A 19,013-nucleotide genomic window follows, 5' to 3' on the forward strand; every position below is an offset into this window, starting at 1 on the left:
TAGGAGCCAGCACCACTTCTCTTGGAAGTTGGTTCCAGGTCCTAGCTGCCCTGACTGTGAAGTAGTGCCTCCTGATATCTAGTCTAAATCTACCCTCTGCCAGCTTGTGACTGTTATTTCTTGTCACTCCTGGGAGTGCTCGGGGGAACAGGGACTCCCCCAATGCCTGCTGGTCCCCTCTGACTAGTTTGTAACAGGACACTAGATCCCCCCTCAGCCTTCTCTTGTGGAGGCTGAACAGGTTCAGGTCCCGTAGCCTCTCCTCGTAGGGCCTGCACTGCTGCCCCCTGATCATGTGAGTGGCCCTCCTCTGGACCCTCTCCATATTGAATGGTCTAAATGAAAACCAACATCTTTTTTTTAATTTGAAATTCCCTGGTTATCATTTTTAATATTCTAGAAGCTTTGCAGACCTAGTCTGGCTTCCATGAGTCACATAAATGTATTTCTCTGTGTTCTAAAATTGCTACTTGCTAACATATGCAAATTACAAAGGAGCATAACTACAGTTGTCATGCTCAAATTTCTGTTTGAATGTAAATAAATGAGCAGGGGAAAAATTAAAAGCAATAGAGTTCAATTATTTTGTTATGGTTCAGTCCAAAAGATGGATTAGTAGTTTGCCTGAAGTTAGGCAAACATAAATTCCTAGTCTTGTCTCAAAAGGATGTGTTTTGAGCCACTATCGCCAATAGGTCAAAATCAGTGGGACTTGATCTAGGGAGATCCATGGTGTTATGACCTTCTTTGGGGTTCTGAGAGTCAATACCTACCCTGAGAAACCTCTTTGCAACACTATATACAAATTTCTGACAGGACAGCTCCATTAGAAGGGCTCCATTTGCTAGGATATGTCCCCATGGAAGAGGATTTCAGTAAATGGAGAGGGCAATGAAAAGGTTTCCCACTGTTTGACTTTTCAGATAGAGTTTCTGTTATGTGCTGGGGAGCAAAACACACACTACTCATCCTCTCTTGATCTTGTTCTACATTGTTCCTGCACAATCCATATGTATGGTACCCTAAACAGAATTTTCAGTGGGGTGAGAAGGTGAGCCATTCCTTGCTTCTGTGTCTCCCCCTCTACAGACATACAATTGGCCTATAAAACTGAAAGGCCTGTAAGGAAGGTAAGGGAATGGAGTATACTGCAATCCTGGGACTATCTCCTTGAAGCATTGATGTTGGCTCTGAGTCAGTAGTTACTCTGGGAAGTGTGTAATTTGTAGACACTTGCACCATTGCAAAAAATTACAATGTTGGTTTTCTTCTGTTCCATGAATTATTTTTCACAGATTAAGTGTTTGTACAGTTCAATGGCAGACAAGGTTCTTTGGGTGACTTGAAGCAACCTTCATTATGACAAAGGTGTGAGAAGTGACTGTGGTTCCATTTAAGCATATATCATATACACAGTCCCTTTTTCATTTGCTAAATTTGAAAGCTTCTTTCTACAACAGCTTTTGCAGTTTTCAGGCTACTCATTTGCAACTCCACATATGGCTTTACAGCCATATTTTGCTTTCAGACATGTTGATATGAATTCCATGTCACACTGCTATACATGCACACTGATTGTGAGCAGAATTCATCTCTTTCTGGCATAAACATCAAACTGGAGGCCAAATATTCCCTTGGCACACATTCTGCAAGTCTACTGCAATTAATAGGGTGGTACTAAGTGATGTTCAGGACATAAAGCTTCTTTTACAAAAAAAATCTTAATTTCTCTGTTTCTATAGAGAATATATATTGCTAGTCTACAACATCCAGTGATTAATATAACTACTGAAGAAATCAAAAAGGTTGAGGATGTTATGTTGGGTAACTCTTAATAATTGAACAGATGTTTTCTTCTTTTGCAGAGCTGATCTCTATGCAGGTTACAAGGTGAATTCATTATGTATTTTGTAGGTCCCTTCTGGTGAATCTGGAAGCAAACCCTTGACCTTCACATTTGTTCCATATATTGGACAACTTCCAACTCACTTTGAAGTTGTAGATGCCTCCAAATTCCTTGTGAAAATTTCAGAAGAGCCAAATGCCGACACCAGACAAGAAATTATAAATAAGGTATGATTTCATATTTACTTATGTTGATACTTAGAAGTCCCGAAGAAATTTCTCATTCTCCCCCTGTACTCGGCCTTAGTGAGGCCGCAGCTGGAGTACTGCGTCCAGTTTTGGGCTCCACAATTCAAAAAGGATGTGGAGAAGCTTGAGAGAGTCCAGAGAAGAGCCACGCGCATGATCAGGGGTCAGGGAAGCAGACCCTACGATGACAGGCTGAGAGCCCCGGGGCTCTTTAGCCTGGAAAAGCGCAGGCTCAGGGGTGATCTGATGGCCACCTACAAGTTTATCAGGGGTGACCACCAGTATCTAGGGGAACGTTTGTTCACCAGAGCGCCCCAAGGGATGACGAGGACGAATGGTCACAAACTACTACAAGATCGTTTCAGGCTGGACATAAGGAAGAATTTCTCTACTGTCCGAGCCCCCAAGGTCTGGAACAGCCTGCCACCGGAGGTTGTTCTAGCGCCTTCATTGAACACCTTCAAGATGAAACTGGATGCTTATCTTGCTGGGATCCTATGACCCCAGCTGACGTCCTGCCCTTTGGGCGGGGGGCTGGACTCGATGATCTTCCGAGGTCCCTTCCAGCCCTAATGTCTATGAAATCTATGAAATTTCTCCTGGACCCCTCTTGTTGGTCTTCCTCAGTCTCCTTGCTCTTGATAATTGATTGTAAATTCCAGGACCACCACTGAAACCATCACACTGTATAGACAGAATCGGAGGAGGCAATGGAACGAGCAATTCAGTAGTCTGTTTCTGCTGGAGTTTGTACATGAAACAAACCCTACCCAGTCTGTGTAATGGGCTCTGACAATTGTAACAATATGACCTTGGCACATAAGGGAAAAACCCGTCCTGACTTACACAGGGGGGATGAGTAGAATTCTCTCACTGAAATCCATCAGTAGTTGGTCACACAGTCCTGCCAACACCCAGTATTTCATACTTCAAATAAAGGTGCCAACACGCATAATTAGTCCAATTGTGGTCAACTTAAGTTTTCTCTGTTTTGAAAGCTTTCATGACTTTGTGAAAGAAACTCCTTACTTAAAATCAGGATGCCACTGGAAGCAGGTATCTTTAGCTAACTGGGGTGATCTTTTGAATGCAATTTAAAGAGCAATTACTATTAATCTGAGGACAAATTGATGTGCGTGTAATTGATAGATATGCATTTCTGATTTTTGCATTTCAATTAAAAAAGGAGGACATTTCTTTTTTACTTCAATTGCTCTGCAAACCAATATCCTATGTAACTTTTGGATTTAGCTACTATAGAACAAATGTTCTTCATGATCATATGGTGACATTTGCCTCAGTAATTCCTGTGAAAGCGAATTCTACAAGCTGATAATACACTACATGGGGAAATATTTTTCTTTTCGTCTCCACTTCTCCTTTAGTTTTATTCTATGTTATTTTACAGGCTGACTAATTCATTTTCATAATGCTCACTTGATCTTGCACCTGGAGGCCCTTGCATGGCATACAGACAGGAGTGCAGTTTTATTATATTCCCATGTAAATAGGCAGAGCCATACAGGGATGGAAATTATGTCCTGTCCTAGACATAGTCATCTGAACTGAATGGAAGGAAGTCTCAAGTTCCTTGAACATTTTTTAATTAAATAGTGTGATACTAAAAATAGGTTGAGCATAGGCATATAAGGAGCATGTCTGAGAAGATATGACTTTTAATACGGTACTCAGAACGCTATATAGTTGCTTAACTCCATGTTCCACTCTTTGGCCTTATTAGTACTTATTTACTATTAGTACTATTCTTATTAAGTCAGGAAAGGATTCTCTGATATTTCTGTCTTGTTCCAGCATGCGGACAACATTCTTTAGATGCATGGTGCAAGATTAACATCTTCATGCTATCTTTTGTTCTCTTTTCCAAACTGTATAGAACCTGGAAAAGATTTTTTTAAATGAGGCATCCCAATCAATATTTAGCTATCAAGATAGATGGTTTTATTTTTAAAAGAGCTAAGTGTCAGTAATTTCAGTTGCAGTCAGTGATGATCTGTTTTCATAGCTGGCCCTTACACAGCATTTATTGTACAGTACCTGGTAAATCTGTTCTTTTGTTTTGTCCCTCTCTAGGAAAACAAAATATATTAGTAATTTCAGTTATTGGGCAACTGGACAATATATGGGCTCACAGCTTTGAGGGGTTAAATATTGGAAACTGAAAAATGCGGAACATAAAAAAGAACAATTAGACTTTGTTCTAAAATGGTTGCACTCAAATGTACAGTAAATCTCTCTAACCTCAGTTCCTTTTGTTTCCTCTTCAGAGAATGCCCTGGATTGAGGTCCTTTGTTACCACATATTGGTTTTGCCCCAGATTTCTCTGTCAGACAGTTGTGATGGGTATTGTTTTCTCTTGTGAATCCCACAGTCAGGATTCCTGCCCTATCATGGCTGGTTTAGCCTGGCCCTACAGCTCATTCTGCTTGATACCACCCTCCCTCTTTCCAGTTCCAGTGTTATTCCAAACATCAAGTCCTATTTATCATATTCAATTGAGTCTTCTGTTTTGCATTACATGGAAAAATGCAACGCATGTCTCCCTTTGAAACAGACATTGTATACCAGCCAGTGTATTGGTGGGAGGGAGGATGCTGGGAGTGGGAAGCTGGGCAGTAGAACAGCCAGCTTCTGCTAACCTGCCACTCCCTCACAACATGGGCTGGGAGTTTTCAACTTATTTTTTCAACTGTTGGTAGCACAGTGCTAACCCAGACTGTAAATTAAACATTTCTTATGTTTTTGTGGAGAACAAATAACCTGCAATGGATTTAAATTAATCTTAGCTTCTTTTGCAGTCTCACATACGTTCTGGTGACCTGGCCTTCAAAAGTCAATTCCAGCAAGACAGCAAATCTACCTTTCACCCAGAAAGCACCCAAAAGATTTTCCAGCCCCAAGGGCATAACACAGGCAAAAGAAAAATGCAGGAGAATGACCTTTTTAAGGCTGAATTTATCTTTATTACGGACTCTGGTGAAGAAGATGAAGAAACTATTGCCAGAAACAAAGTTCAACCGCCTTCTATAGGGAGCTACGGGCATACAATATTCCAGTCCTCCAGTACATCTCTTGATCCTACCGCATCGAACAAACCTCTTAGTGACATGAATGTTCCACGGTCACAAGGTGCAGCGTTTTCTCACGGTGCTACTGGTCAGGTACATTGCTCTTTTAACTCTGGTGCTTGTTTTTGGCTCTGCATGTCAAATTTTACTTAGCAAAGGTTTTGAAATAGGATCTTTCATTCTGTTTTTGGCTGGATATCAGTTCACTGGCTCTTTTAAAGATTATTACTAACTTCTAATCCCTCTAGTTCCTAACCTTCTACCTAAAGTTGGTATACATCTTACACATCTTCTATTATAAAGATGATATGTAAAGAGGTAAGATGAGTAGGTAGTATAGACCTAGTAGGCCTTCTCTTGTCCCCTTTTTGCTTTACTCTGATGTTTCTGGAAAGATCACGGATAGTCACTATACACATATATATATATATGTGTATAGTGACTATCCGTGACCTTTCCAGAAACATCAGAGTAAAGCAAAAAGGGGACAAGAGAAGGACCCAATATATATATTAACCTAATATAGTGAGATCCTTACAGGGACTGATACATCTCTTTGACTTTAGTAGGTCCATGCCAATTTATACAAACATTTTTTAAAGAGAAAGTAAGTCCAGTTACTTTCCCTATTAAATGAATAGATCTCACTGTCCTAGGTTCAATCCCTGATTTTCTTATTTCAGTTTTTTATGTAGAAAAAGTCAAGCTAATTCTTACCATTTAAATTCTAGATAAGACTGGACTTTAGGATTGAGTCTCACAATTATATTAATTATTCATTTGACACTAAGATTTCCAGTGCAATGAGTGGGATTTTGCACAAGTGGGGGTCAAGAAAATGTCTTTATAGAGGCAGAATGTAAGAAATGAAAGCTTAAGGAAAATGCATATTTACTTCTAACACTTTCAGCTCTTGTATTCTGGCAAAATAAGAGCTTTCTCCTATAGCTTCTCTAAAATATTACACAGCACTTTGATTAGGGACAGACAGTAAAATACGTGTGGTGTAGTGTTTTTTTTTTTTTTTTTAAACAATTGTACTTATTACGAGAGCAGGATTTTGTTGCAGCATTAGAGAAAATATATGTTCACTGGCCTTCTTCACAGGAGTTGAATTTAAATAAATTCCAATAAAGTCTATAAAACTGTATTAATCATGTTAGCTGAGTTTATTTAGAGGTAGCATGTGTTATAGCTGATGAAGTGCATTTCCTCATCATTGTTTCAAAGTCATATGATAACAGATGAACAACTTTATGTACCTTTCCCATATCTATTTTCTGAATAACATTTGTAACTACGTATGCAATAAGTGACTACACATGGACTAAGTTGCTTTTCACTACTGTTCAAAACTTTCTTCAAATCTTCTCTCATGATATTTTCCCATTATTCTTTCATTCTCTATAGTCTAGTATTTAGTATAGGATATATTGATCCATTTTGAAATGAAAGGAAATTATAAAAAGTTTAAAATAGCTGTTTCACTTCTTGCTAGTAAATTTCTGGGTACTATATGCAAAAGAGTCTTTTATATAGGGCTAGCTCATAAGTAGATCTCATCTACCAGTAGAAATTCTAGACTTGTGAATGATCTTCATATCCACAAAGTCAGTGATTGTGCACACACAAGAACATTTTAAATAAAATCAATAACATACTCATTGACTTCCTATTGTTGAGGAGAGGAGGAAAAAGATTAATCTTAAAGGTCAGGCAAGATGATCACAGTGATCTCTACTGGCTTTATTAGTCTGTGAAATAGCAAGAAACTCCCATTGTCCTTGGAGGGCTTGATACATATGACCCATATTAGAAAATATCATGTTCTATTCAAAGTATGGAGGATGACTTAATATTTAACATTTACTTTAATAGTTATAAAAAATATCAGGAAAACTTCTGGCTGTTTTCCCTGGAGTAAATTAACAATGATCAATAATCCAATGTTGTTTGTTTGTTTGTTTTTATTATTATTTATTTTCATTATTTGTTTTTGATTCTGAATTTTGGTGGCAGTACAGGAAGGGTCTTTTTCACGCTGAAGCTGGGCTCCACAGATTTTACTTGCATAATTTCTTCCTAGAGAATTATGTTTTTACTGCCATTAGCTTGTGGGAATAGCAAAGGTTTTGTAGTTGGGAAATATTTACCATAAAGTAGTCAGTAATCTCCATTTTGCTTCAATAATCTTCATGCTATAGCTATAAAATGGAAGACCTGCAACACAAGAAATGGGAAAACTCTGGACCAACTCATATGTTGTTAATACGTGATTTATTAAACTGGAGGAACTGAATAATCATTATTTCTTAAATTATCCTTTTATGATATATGTGACAGGGGGCCTGCTGGGGCCAAACTCTGTGGCCCACCCGCCTGTCACCGTGACAGCAGGCCTACTCAGGGCCGAGCTCTTTGTGGCCCGCCCGCCTGTCTCTGGGCAACTGCCCGCTCATCTCTCCCACCACGCCTTTGATGATAATGAGTTCAATTAAGATGAGAATTAAGCGGGAGGCTGCCCTTCGACTGCCCCGATGCCCAGGGGCACTCTGTGGCTCTGACCTCCCCTAATACCGCAGCCCAAGCCTCGCAGATGGCATCATGGTGTTCAACATCTCACCGGCCCCACGCTGGGCCCCAGAATCTTCTACGCCAGACCCCACTCTGGTCTTCGCTACACAGGCGGCCCCTCCGCCGTCATCCGGGCTACCTTGCCCACCCGAAGCTTTGTTCCCCTCTCGGGTGCGGTTCCCCCGGAACCTTCGGCTACCTAGCCCTGGCCCACCTCAAGGCCAGTCGGGACCCCAGGCCCCCGGCTCTTGGGCGTCCCTCGCGGCGGGCCCCCGGCCCTTTTGACCCTCACTGGTCCTGGCCCCAGCATGGGCCAGTCGAGGGGACTCTCCCCTTCGGGCTGGGTCTTTCTAGCCACTCACTCTACTCCTCGGGCCTCACCGTGCCACTACTCCCTTCCTCCTAGGAGCAACCACGGCACCTCGCCCACATCACTCCCACTCTCAGGGTCCGCCCTCTCTGGGCCCCTCATAACACTGGCCCTCTCAGCCCTCATAACGCTGGCCCTCTCGGCCCTCAACCAACTCAGGGGTCACCCACCCGGTGGTGGTGGGAGCTAGGGATTAAGGCGCCCTGACCCGCCTTTCACTGGGGTGATAACTGGCCTGGCATTTCCTGGGGGCTCCCGCGCCACTGAGAGCCCCACCAGACCACCCACTCCCGGCAGGGTGCAGTTTCAGGTCATGCCCAGGACCAGGAGCCTCCTACCATCCCCTTGCAGCTCCCCCTTACCTCCGGGCATTTACAGCAGCCCTACAACCAGGCAATGTTGCTGCCTCACCTCCTGCAGCCCAACTGCCTGGTTTATATAAGCCTCAAAATGGCTGCCGCAATCAGGCACCTGGAGGCTGCCGGCTCCACGCCCTTAAAGTGGCAGGAGCACCCTGTGCTCCACCACAGTATACAATACACAAGTATAGACTCATTTGAAAAAACAGGTACACTTAGGCCACCTGGTGGCTAAATCTTCATAGCTGTGTGATAGGGCACAGAGAACATTCATTTCTTCCTTTCCTGTGCATTTGCACAAATACAGTGTTATTGTGGCTGAGGAGTGTCAGGTGTCTATAGACACCACCTGTACACACCAGGGGTTTTAATTGTCATTAAATTAAATAGGTTGATAAAATTTCAACTTTTTATTTTGGAGTGCTGCATCTGTGTTTACATGCACTAGGTTTTCAAATGAATTAAGCTTTGGAGTGGTGCATCTGTGTTTACACACAATAGGTTTTCAAACTAAGTAAACTGGGTCCCTGGCAGGTGCTACAGGACAATGGGACAGTCCAGCACTGCCCCCCTGGCCCAGGGCCTCCCATCAACCCCGTGCCCATGCCCTTCCACACAGCTGTGGAAGCAGGAAGCTCTCAAACCACACAGGAAAAAAAAAAAAATTATGTCCAAGGCGTGTTAGTTTTAAAAAATGGAAGCAATTTGAATGTGAAAGCAATTTGAAGGGGTGAATTACAAAAAAGTTGCAGTGTCATCTGGTGGATAAAGAGGCTCAATACATGTCTTTGAGTGCTTTGCGTTTGCACATAACAAATCCATGGATGTGAAGCTTTAATTTCCGGCAAGCCAAATGAAACTATGTCTGAGGAGTTTTAGTCTAATGCACAAGAAAGACTTTTAAAGTGTCAGGAAATCCTGCTTGTGCAAACAGACACACAGTTGCAGTGCACGAAAGGGCAAAAATCGTGGCATGTATATGAGCCCTATAACTTCCTTTGTCTGAAAACTTGGTCAGCTACAGATGGGAGCAGACAGTGCGCAATAACTTAATTTTTAATATTAAAACTACCAAAGGAAAAAACAAAAGTAGAATATTAAGAACCATGCAAACATTTAGCTCCTTAAGTACAATATCAATATATGACAACATATAAATATATTATTTGTATTAATAATTATAAATAATAAATACATATAGTAGTTAGTAATCCTATAACTATTAATTAAAGTAAATGCAAGATTTACAAAGGGGCATGGCTCAGCATATCAGGAAGAGAAATCATAAACTAAAGTTGGGTGCCTGTGTCCTGTATACCTTAAATGGGGAGATATGATGGGTCTAAACAGGAGATACCTAAATAAAAAGTGCTGGGGAAAGAGGACTGGCTGAAATTCCACACTTCTTCTGTGTTTAGGAACAGTCCTGAGTGAGGTGCCTTTGTGAAGCTGGGGTTTACTTGAAGCAGCTTCAGCAAGAGAGGCAGAGAGTCCTCTTCCCAACCTGTCTCTGGCTTGGTGGGTTCCCTGAGGAGGGAAATGGAGCCTTTCAGGCTGAGGAGAGCCAGAGCACACTTCCTGACTAAAATTTTTGAATCTCTAGACTATTATGTAAAAGGTGACTAATATTTTCTTCTCCTTAGGCTGTGGCCAGGAAGCATGTCCTGGAGTCCAAGGCATTTTGGGAAGTTTTAATTCTTTAGCATGGCTGTAAAGTTTGCTGCCAGGGGGAAATATTCACCCCATTCTTTTGCCCCGAAAGCTCCTGGCAAGAGGACAGCAGCAACAACAACAAATATTGATTTCAGAAGGAAAAGATGGGGACCAGTTCTCTCCCCAGAAGCAGCAAATGCCATTGCTGCTCTACAGAAATGTGATTTCCAGTTCTTGCACTTCATTACACGCATCGCCTGTGCCAGGTGCTTCCTGGAGTCTTCCATGAAAGTGGAGAGGAGAAGATGAGGATGAGGTGACCCCCTTCCTTCTGGCACCCTTCTCCTCAGGTGGCTCTAATGGCATATGTCCCACTTGTCCACCCCATAGTACACTACTGAGTTTTAGGCATTATAGTGAAAGAATCTCTGTGAATCCTCCTTTTGCCCATATTCCTTCTATGCTGCTTTTTAAAATCTCATCTTGTTTGTTTTTTCATACAACTAGGTCAGGGAAAACAAACAAAAAAGAAAGATTGGATTATTGACCACTGCTTATTGACTTTGGAGAGAAGAAAATTAAGAGACAGAAGTATAGATCATTGTTAATTTATGAGTTAATTCATGGAAAGTGATCCAATGTTCTATTGGCAAGAGTTCTTTGAAGAGGCACTAGTGGGTTCCAACACAAAGAAACTTAACATTAAAATGAATTTAAAGAGTTTGTTTAAAGTTGGTGAAAGGAGAAAATTAATATGAAAAGAAGAAAATATGATTTTCTCATCATGAAAGAAAAAATAAATGGATTACAGATGTAAAAGATAAATAAATGAGTTATATAATGCTGGTCATGCAACACTTCCCCAAATTTGACTATACATCCTTGTGCTATATCAAGGTCAAAGTAACATAAATAGTAAGTGAAAAAGTCAAAGTAGCATATCAAAATAGTGTGAATTGATTTTTTTAGATAAAAAGAAACTAAGTAAGAATAAGTACAATGAATAATTATAATTAAACATCACCATTTATTTATGACATAATATTATACTAAACAATCAATAAAAACAGCACTTGACTGAACTAGGCTAATTCTATAAATGTTTCATGTACCATATTTTCTTACATACAATACATCTCCAAATAACCCTGCCCTATTACTAGAGACAAAATATAAGAGTAAGAAAAGAGAGACTGTGTCTTTAAGGTATGCTGCTGGGAGGCCAGAAGAGGGGAGCTCTAGGGATATAAGCCCAGCTTCTGGGGCAGAGAGGGGCAGTCTGACATAGGTAGAGATGGAGGAAGCAATGCTGGGACTTGGTTGTTTGGAGTATGTCCGGGAGGGTTGTGGTAGAAATAGCCCCAGGAGTTTGGGGTGGAAGCCCTGGGGGCTGGGAAAAGGCACCCTGGCTGGGACTGCATGCAGGGCAAGCCATGTGGAAGTGACTGTGGGAGGTGATGGGAATTCTAGGGAGATGCAGTATCAAGATAATAAGGCAGGGTGGTCACCCTGGCCTGATTTAATCTGTTTTGTTTCAGCCTAGTTGAGAACCAGATGAGTGAGTCCAGCCCCCTAGAGTCCAGCCCCCTAGGCTACAGATTGGGGCCAGAGAGGGGATCATAGGGGATACAATCATAGAAGATCCCACATAAAGGTAGTTCAACAATGCGCCTATAGAGAGGGGAACCTAAAGTTGCCCCTCCTACAGAACTGAGGTCCTACTGCTTAATTTCAGTCATGGCAAGAGAGAGACACTTTGGGAATGGGTGTGGGGAGAACCAACAGGTGAGTACTGACCACCAACCTTGGGGCAGTTACAACACTTCCAAATAAACTGCCTTTTGAAAAGCAGAATACAGAAAAATAGATTTTTCTGGAGTCATGGCTGACTGTGTGTCATAGAGTATATATGAAGGGTGGCATCCCAGGAGACATTTGGGTGAAGCAGCAGGTAGCAGGAGCCTCCTGGTGTGGCAGGAAGTTCTTCTACTTGCTGTCTCATCCAGACTGTTACCAGGAGGACTTACTTTTTGTCACACAATGTTAGGCCACAGACCCTTGGAAGAACAGTAAGAACAAGGTAGTTCTTTCTATAAGTTTCTATATTTCCACATCATAAGCCTCATCAAGATACTATCAGTAGCTCATTTCCTGCCTCTGGCACAAGAATGAATTACTGTTCAGCCATTAACTGTGGCTGTAAGAGGGTTAACACAGGAGTCAACCCATTCAGTATACTGAGCCAAAGCAGTAGTAAGCATCTTGGTAGCTATATAGCATGCACAGATTCTTTAGGCATTCTTTTTTTTTTCAGGGAAGAAAACAGCTTCCTCACTTAATACACCTCTCCCCCCTCCCAGTTTTGGGGGGCAATTTTTTGGGGGGAAAGGTAGGTATTATATGCAAGAAAATATGGTAAATCAATACCGTGTTCCAACAAACAATCATATCAGCAAATGCAAATGTTAATGAGTCACTTGACTCACAAAACAAATGCATGCAAATCCATTTCATCCCATTAGATTTGTATGTATTACAGCAAAGCCTTTAAACCTAGAAATTCAAAACTATAAAACCAAATAATCTTTATCATGACCAAATAACAACTTCTGAATGCTTTCAGGAAAATGTCTTTTAATTGTGAGATTGAAGGAAACAGATATTTAAGTTATGCTGCCTGTGTAAACTTGGTGGTAATGTTTAGTACATATACACCTTCATTTGTTGCTACAGTGATAATTCACAGGATTTTCCAATAGCAAAAAACAAAACAAGTATTTATTTAAAGACTATATACAGCTAATTAGATTTTGAAAAGTGTTGAAACTCTGATTACTGTCCAGTGCAGCCAGGTAAAGTTAAGACTTAAATCAAGGAAGTATAGCATGCTTATGAAGCAATGTTGGATTATGGCAATGTTTTCCCAGTTTACTTATCTATAGGGAAAGGATATTTCTGTGAAAAGTGTTAGAAGGAAACAGATAATATTCTAGTGTGAATACTAAAATTCTAAAAAGCAGAAGGAGTATAAAATGCAATTTGTTATCAGGGGTTGGATTAGACAAAGAAATTTCAGTTATACTCTGAAGATCCTCTTGAATTAGAATACTAACAGTGTTTGGTAAGATTTCACACATTCTTAAGTATGAATTACTTGGAATACCTGTAAACAGGACAAGTATATGGAAAGATTTTTTAGGCCAGTATCATATGTATGGATTAGCCAAAGTTAAAATGAGAAAGGGAAATGAGAAATTATTCTTTTTATTTCTCTATGTCCATGCACTCAGAGCGTGTTCAGTAGTCTATGAAGAAGCAGAACGGGAGATTACCTGTCACTCAGTTACTTGAACGTAGGCAGGAACAATGCCTTGTTTCAAAAACTAGTTTGGGAAATAAGTGCAAGAAAGAAAGAAATGTAGAGAAAGGCAAAACAGGAATTTGAGAAAATAAGCATTTAAAAAGGGAACAGATTAGTACTGTTATGCAGCTATCAGAGATGCAGTAACAGTATAGGAAAGACACAATTTCAAATATAGTCCTAACAGGGCTTAATCATAAATATTTGACAACTTTAAATGGTAGCAGACATCATTTAGCAGGTTTCAGTAATGATTACAATAACCTTAGGGCATAAAAATATGTGTGCGCGCAGAAATACAATTCTAACATTCTAAAATGTTCATTTAACAAGGACAACATTTTAGGTGCTAAAGGAAAACACATTTCCAGGAACCTACTTCTTGTTTGCTATCATGAAAGGGATTTTAATATTTCTGATGGCAAAAGAAGGAAGTCTTTTTTTTATGGCCTTATGCTTAGCCTAACTTTCAGTTAATTAGAAGATAATAGTTTGAAACTATTTCTGTCAATGTTATTAGGTTAAATTATATCTCTCTGAGGAAAATTCCAACAGCACTATAGTTTGGAACAAAATAATTTACTCTGAGTAATTTACTCCAAGTATTGGAGAACAATAAGGAGAAGGGTAAAGTCCTGCACATAGGATGGAACAATCCCATGTACTGGTACAGGCTAGGGACCGACTGGCTAAGCGGCAGCTCTGCAGAAAAGGACCTGGTGGTTACAGTGGACAGTAAGCTGAATATGAGCCAACAGTGTGTCTTTGTTGCAAAGAAGGCTAATGGCATCCTGGGCTGCATTGGTAGGAGTGTTGCCAGCAGATTGAGGGAAGTGATTCTTTTCCTCTATTTGGTACTGGTGCAGCCACATCTGGAGTACTGTGTCCAGTTTTGGTCACCACACTGAAGAAAGGATGTAACAAATTAGAGAGAGTCTAACAGAGGGCAACGAAAATAGTTAGAGGGCTGGGGAACATGATTTATGAGAAGAAGCTAAGGGACATGGGCTTATTTAGTCTGGAGAAGAGAAGACTGAGGGGGATTTAATTGCAGGCTTTAACTACCTAAAGTGGGGCTCCAAAGAGGATGTAGCTAAACTGTTCTCAGTGGTGGCAGATGACAGAACAAGGAGCAACGGTTTCAAGTTGCAGCAAGGGAAGTTTAGGTTAGATATTAGGAAAAACACTTTCTCACTAGGAGGGTTGTAAAACACTGGAACAGAGTGGAACAGCCCAATCCTTTGGATTACCAAAGGATTGGGCTGTGCAAAATTTCAGCAGCCATTTAGTTTCAGACATGTTTTGGCCCATTTTGGCACCCAAAATGCCGAATTTGAAATGAAACAGAAGGCTCCAAAACAGCTCTGAAACAAAATGAAACCATCCGAAACATTTCGGAAATGTTTTGGATGTTTTGAAATGTTTCAGAGGCGCCCTGGGAAGAGTCTGGCACAGACACGCAGACCTCCTTTTAAAGTGCCAGGACTAGGCTGGGGCCAGGCAGGTGATGGGGCCAGGCAGGGCAGCCATGGGGGCTTCTCCCACAGCTCCCCCAACTAGGGAAGAGGCAGGCACAGCCAGAGGAGCCGTGGGAGAATTCCCCATGGCTGCCCTGCCTGGCCCCATCCCCCGCCCAGCCCCAGGCTCCCAGCACAAAAAACCAAACCGTGCACTCACTGGCTGCAGCAGCAGCAATTGGGGCCTCTGGGGGCTCATGGCAGGTGCCCAAACACAGTGCAGGACAGTGGGGGGGCAGCGGTGATTGCCCCCCCTGCTTGGCACCTGCATGGCAGCTGTCTCATCGTGTGGGTGCAGTGCAGCTCGGCAGGGCACCGTACGCTGTCTGGGAGCTGGGGCCACTGAGGATGAATGGTGGTAGGCTCTGGTTGACAGGTGGAGCCACCCGAGCTCCCAGACAGCACATGGCACCCTGCCGAGCCACGCTGCACCCACACCATGGGGCAGCTGCCGTGCGGGTACCAACCAGGGGGGTGATCCCCACTGCCATGCACTGCATGGGAGGTGCTCTGCCATGAGCCCTCAGAGGCCCTGATCACTGCTGCTGCAGCTGGTGGGAGGAGCTGCAAGAGAAGCCCCCATGGCTGCCCTGCCCAGCCCTGGCCCCAGCCTCCCAGCACTTGGAAAAAAAAAAAAAGCCCCATATTCACCGGCTGCAGCAGCAGCAATTGGGGCCTCTGAGGGCTCATGGCAGAGCTCCCTCGTGCAGTGAGGGACAGTGGGGATCAGTGGGGATTACCCCACCGGTTGGCACCTGTGCTGCAGCTGAATCTTCAAATTAGTGCTGAAACCTCATTGAAACTCTGAAACAGATTCAGCTGAATTGAAATGTAACAGTGATCCAAAACACTGAAACCAATCACTGTCCCTCTGAAACGGCTGAATCCAAAACCAAAACAAAACTTAGCTGTTTCACACAGCCCTACAAAGAAGTTGTAGATTCTCCATCCTTGGTTTTTAAGACCCAGGTGGACAAAGCTGTGGCTGGCATAATCTAGCTGGGGTTGGTCCTGCTTTGAGCAGGGGATTAGACTAGATGACCTCCTGAGGGCCCTTCCAGCCCTAAATTTCTATGATTCTGTGATTATATGGAAAAGCAATATTGTTCTCCTGAGGACCTTTTGGTCTTCCTTCAGATGTAAGACTGCCTAAGGTTTTTTTGTTTGTTTTGTTTATTTTGTTGGGGTTTTTTTAGTTACATATATTGGTTACCCTATTCTCTATATAGACGTATTGTGAATTTTTCTCATCTAGTGTCTAAGTTGTCACCCTGCCTTTGGATAGCTTCATATAGAAGGGAATGTATATTTCTGTGGATACTAAATGATATAACACCGCATATATTTTTCCAAATGCCAGATAATAGATTAATAGTGTTGGCACTGTGATGGTACTATGGCATATATCATACTTGTAGGCCTTTGGTTTAACTTTACAATTGGACTTCTTAACCCAGTATTTCAAGTCACATTTTATTACTAAACAATGGATATTTCTAAGTTATTAACCATACTGCTGTAGTCTCCCCAGCAAGTTTGCAAGATTTTAAAAGTTTACCTTGTGCAATTCCTTTCTTTAACAGTATGAACAATATGAATCCAGACTCAACAGGTAGTGATCAATGGCTCCAGGTCTAGTTGGCAGCTGGTATCAAGGAGAGTGCCCCAAGGGTTGGTCCTAGAGCCAGTGTTGTTCAATATCTTCATTAATGATCTGGAAGATGGGAAAAACTATCTCACTAGGAGGGTGTTGGAGCAATGGAACAGGTTACCTAGAGAGGTAGTAAAATCTCTGTCCTTGGAGGTTTTTAAGGCCTGGCTTGACAAAGCCCTGGCTGGAATGATCTAGCTGAGGATAGTCCTGCTTTGGGCAGGGGGTTGGACTAGATGACCTCCTGAGGTCCCTTCTAACCCTAATTTTCTACGATTCTATGATATATATATATATGTATTATTGACAAAGCCTAGTTAGGAGTTATATATAAACCTTAGAAATAGGTATGTATCAATGAATTCACTACATTTTCAACTAGATTACAAGAAAAAGAAACTTCTGACGTATGAGTGGGCGCAGGGCACATATTGGCTTATATGTCTACCAACAGCCTGCTTCATAAATTATAAGAACAGTAAGAAGGCAGGATAGACTTGAACCTTATAGATTCTTTGTCTGTCTGTCTGTCTGTCTCTCTCCACCCCCCCCCCCCCCAACTCTTTGGTTACTTTATAAGATGCAAATCTACCCTGCTTTCAACTTGACTTCAGGCTAACACAGCTACCTCACTCTCCCAAGAATGGTAAGAAACAGACTGAATACAGGTGACATTTTTGTCTGCAATTTGCTACTGAATTAATTTCTTACTATGGTGATAGCACCGTTCTATGGTGTTTCATTTTTAGGATGCAAAACAAAAAATCAGGACCCAACCACTGTATATGAGAATAAAGTCCCAACCAGGACCTTATTCTCATATACAGTACACTGGTCAGATAGTATGAAGAAACATCAAAGTGGGAACAGCCCACGCCTATACCCACTTTTTTGAATACTTGTTTATAAAATAGTCATGCAAAAAAAGGTCTAGTGCACAAGAGAATAAGGCTCCTAATATTTGAAATTCCCAATACCCTTTTCTTTTTTAAATTTTGGCAAGAATTTGGTATCAGCCCTGCCTTTTTTGAGCAATTATATTTTGGATTTCTAAAATTGCAGTGTATATTAAAGTGGTTTTGCTCTTCATCTTTCCTGCCCTTTTGTGGTAGTATACAGTTGTGGAAGCCTACCTTGGGTAAGGCTGCCTTTCAGCAGTGTGACATAACACAGATATAGTGACCACCACACCGTTTAATATCATAGTTACTTCCTGTCCCTAGAATTTGACATAGTGATTCTTGGAAAATGATGGCTTGGTTTTAATTTAGGTTTTTTTGTTTTGTTTTGTTTTATTTTATTTTGTTTTAACATTCTTTTCAGAACTAATGATGGAAAAAATGAATGGAGATCACTGAATATAAAAGGCCAGGTCTTCCTCCTAGGAAAGTTGAGGGCAATAATTCCATACACTTCCACTGGGATAGAATTGGGCCCAAAGTTTTTTAGACTGATTTTGGAATGAAAGATGCTATGCCAGCTCTAGATACTTTATTGTTACTGACAAGTATTTTTAAAATTAAAACTTAATAAATAATGTGTGGGAATTGTTAAATTGATGCAAAACACTTCTCAAACACCTTCTCTCTTTGTGGCTGTCTTGCAAACACTAATTTGCTTTTTAATTACAAATCAAGGGGCATTTCAAATAAATATCTGACACAGTCTCTTTTATATGGACTAAAGGCCAGACCCCAGTTTGGTTTTAGGGGCACCAAAACAAGGAGTTAATCCTGTTCTTACGATTGTTTGTGTTTGTAAGCCAATGGATGGCTGTCTTATTGTGAAATGCATCTAGTCCTTTGAACTTTAGTCTCCTTACCTCCAAGAGAGTGCAACTAAGTTACAGAAACCTGCACTCTCTTCCTTGCTCTCCTGCCCCATGCCTTTTGCACCCTGGGCTGCTCAGTGGCTTTGCTTCAATAGTAAATGTAGAGAGTACATTTATCCAGCTTATGCTACAGCCTGGTGGTGAGAGTTGTCTCTTGGGAAGCAGAAGATGTGCATGCCTTCAAGCTGAGGAAGGCTGGTAATCCAGGTCTCCTGCTTTCTGTTGAGGTTATCAGGCAAAACATGGGCATTATCCACATTGGCACTGACCTCAAAGGCAGGGTCTTCGGAATCTCAAGAGTACAGACAAGCATGGTTTATAATGGCTTAAGGGTACCCTGAATCAGGCACTTAAACTTTGAAGAGTGATTCTACTCCAGGTGTACTTGTCCTTAACTTTTCCTCTAGGCCATGAGTGTCAAACTCATCCAGACCCACAGAGGTGGTCTAGTGCCAATACTACATGTAGCATGCATGCTGGAACAGCTGCATGTGTTTCAAGCATGTACGCAGCACA

General features: G+C 41.5%; 1 protein-coding gene across 3 annotated transcripts in view; it reads left to right on the forward strand.

Annotated features, from left to right (window-relative positions):
* The window catches only part of MLIP (muscular LMNA interacting protein), a 226,738-nt gene that overhangs the window by 103,945 nt on the left and 103,780 nt on the right, over positions 1-19,013 (forward strand). For all 3 annotated transcript variants that reach the window (XM_019497110.2, XM_019497102.2, XM_019497099.2), the window contains exons 3-4: positions 1,915-2,073; positions 4,912-5,274. In XM_019497110.2, coding sequence (XP_019352655.2) covers positions 1,915-2,073; positions 4,912-5,274 — 522 coding nt within the window. The remainder of the gene's footprint in view (positions 1-1,914; positions 2,074-4,911; positions 5,275-19,013) is intronic.

This window comes from Alligator mississippiensis, chromosome 1 (genome assembly GCF_030867095.1).
Source record: "Alligator mississippiensis isolate rAllMis1 chromosome 1, rAllMis1, whole genome shotgun sequence".
Classification (NCBI taxonomy): Eukaryota; Metazoa; Chordata; order Crocodylia; family Alligatoridae; genus Alligator; species Alligator mississippiensis.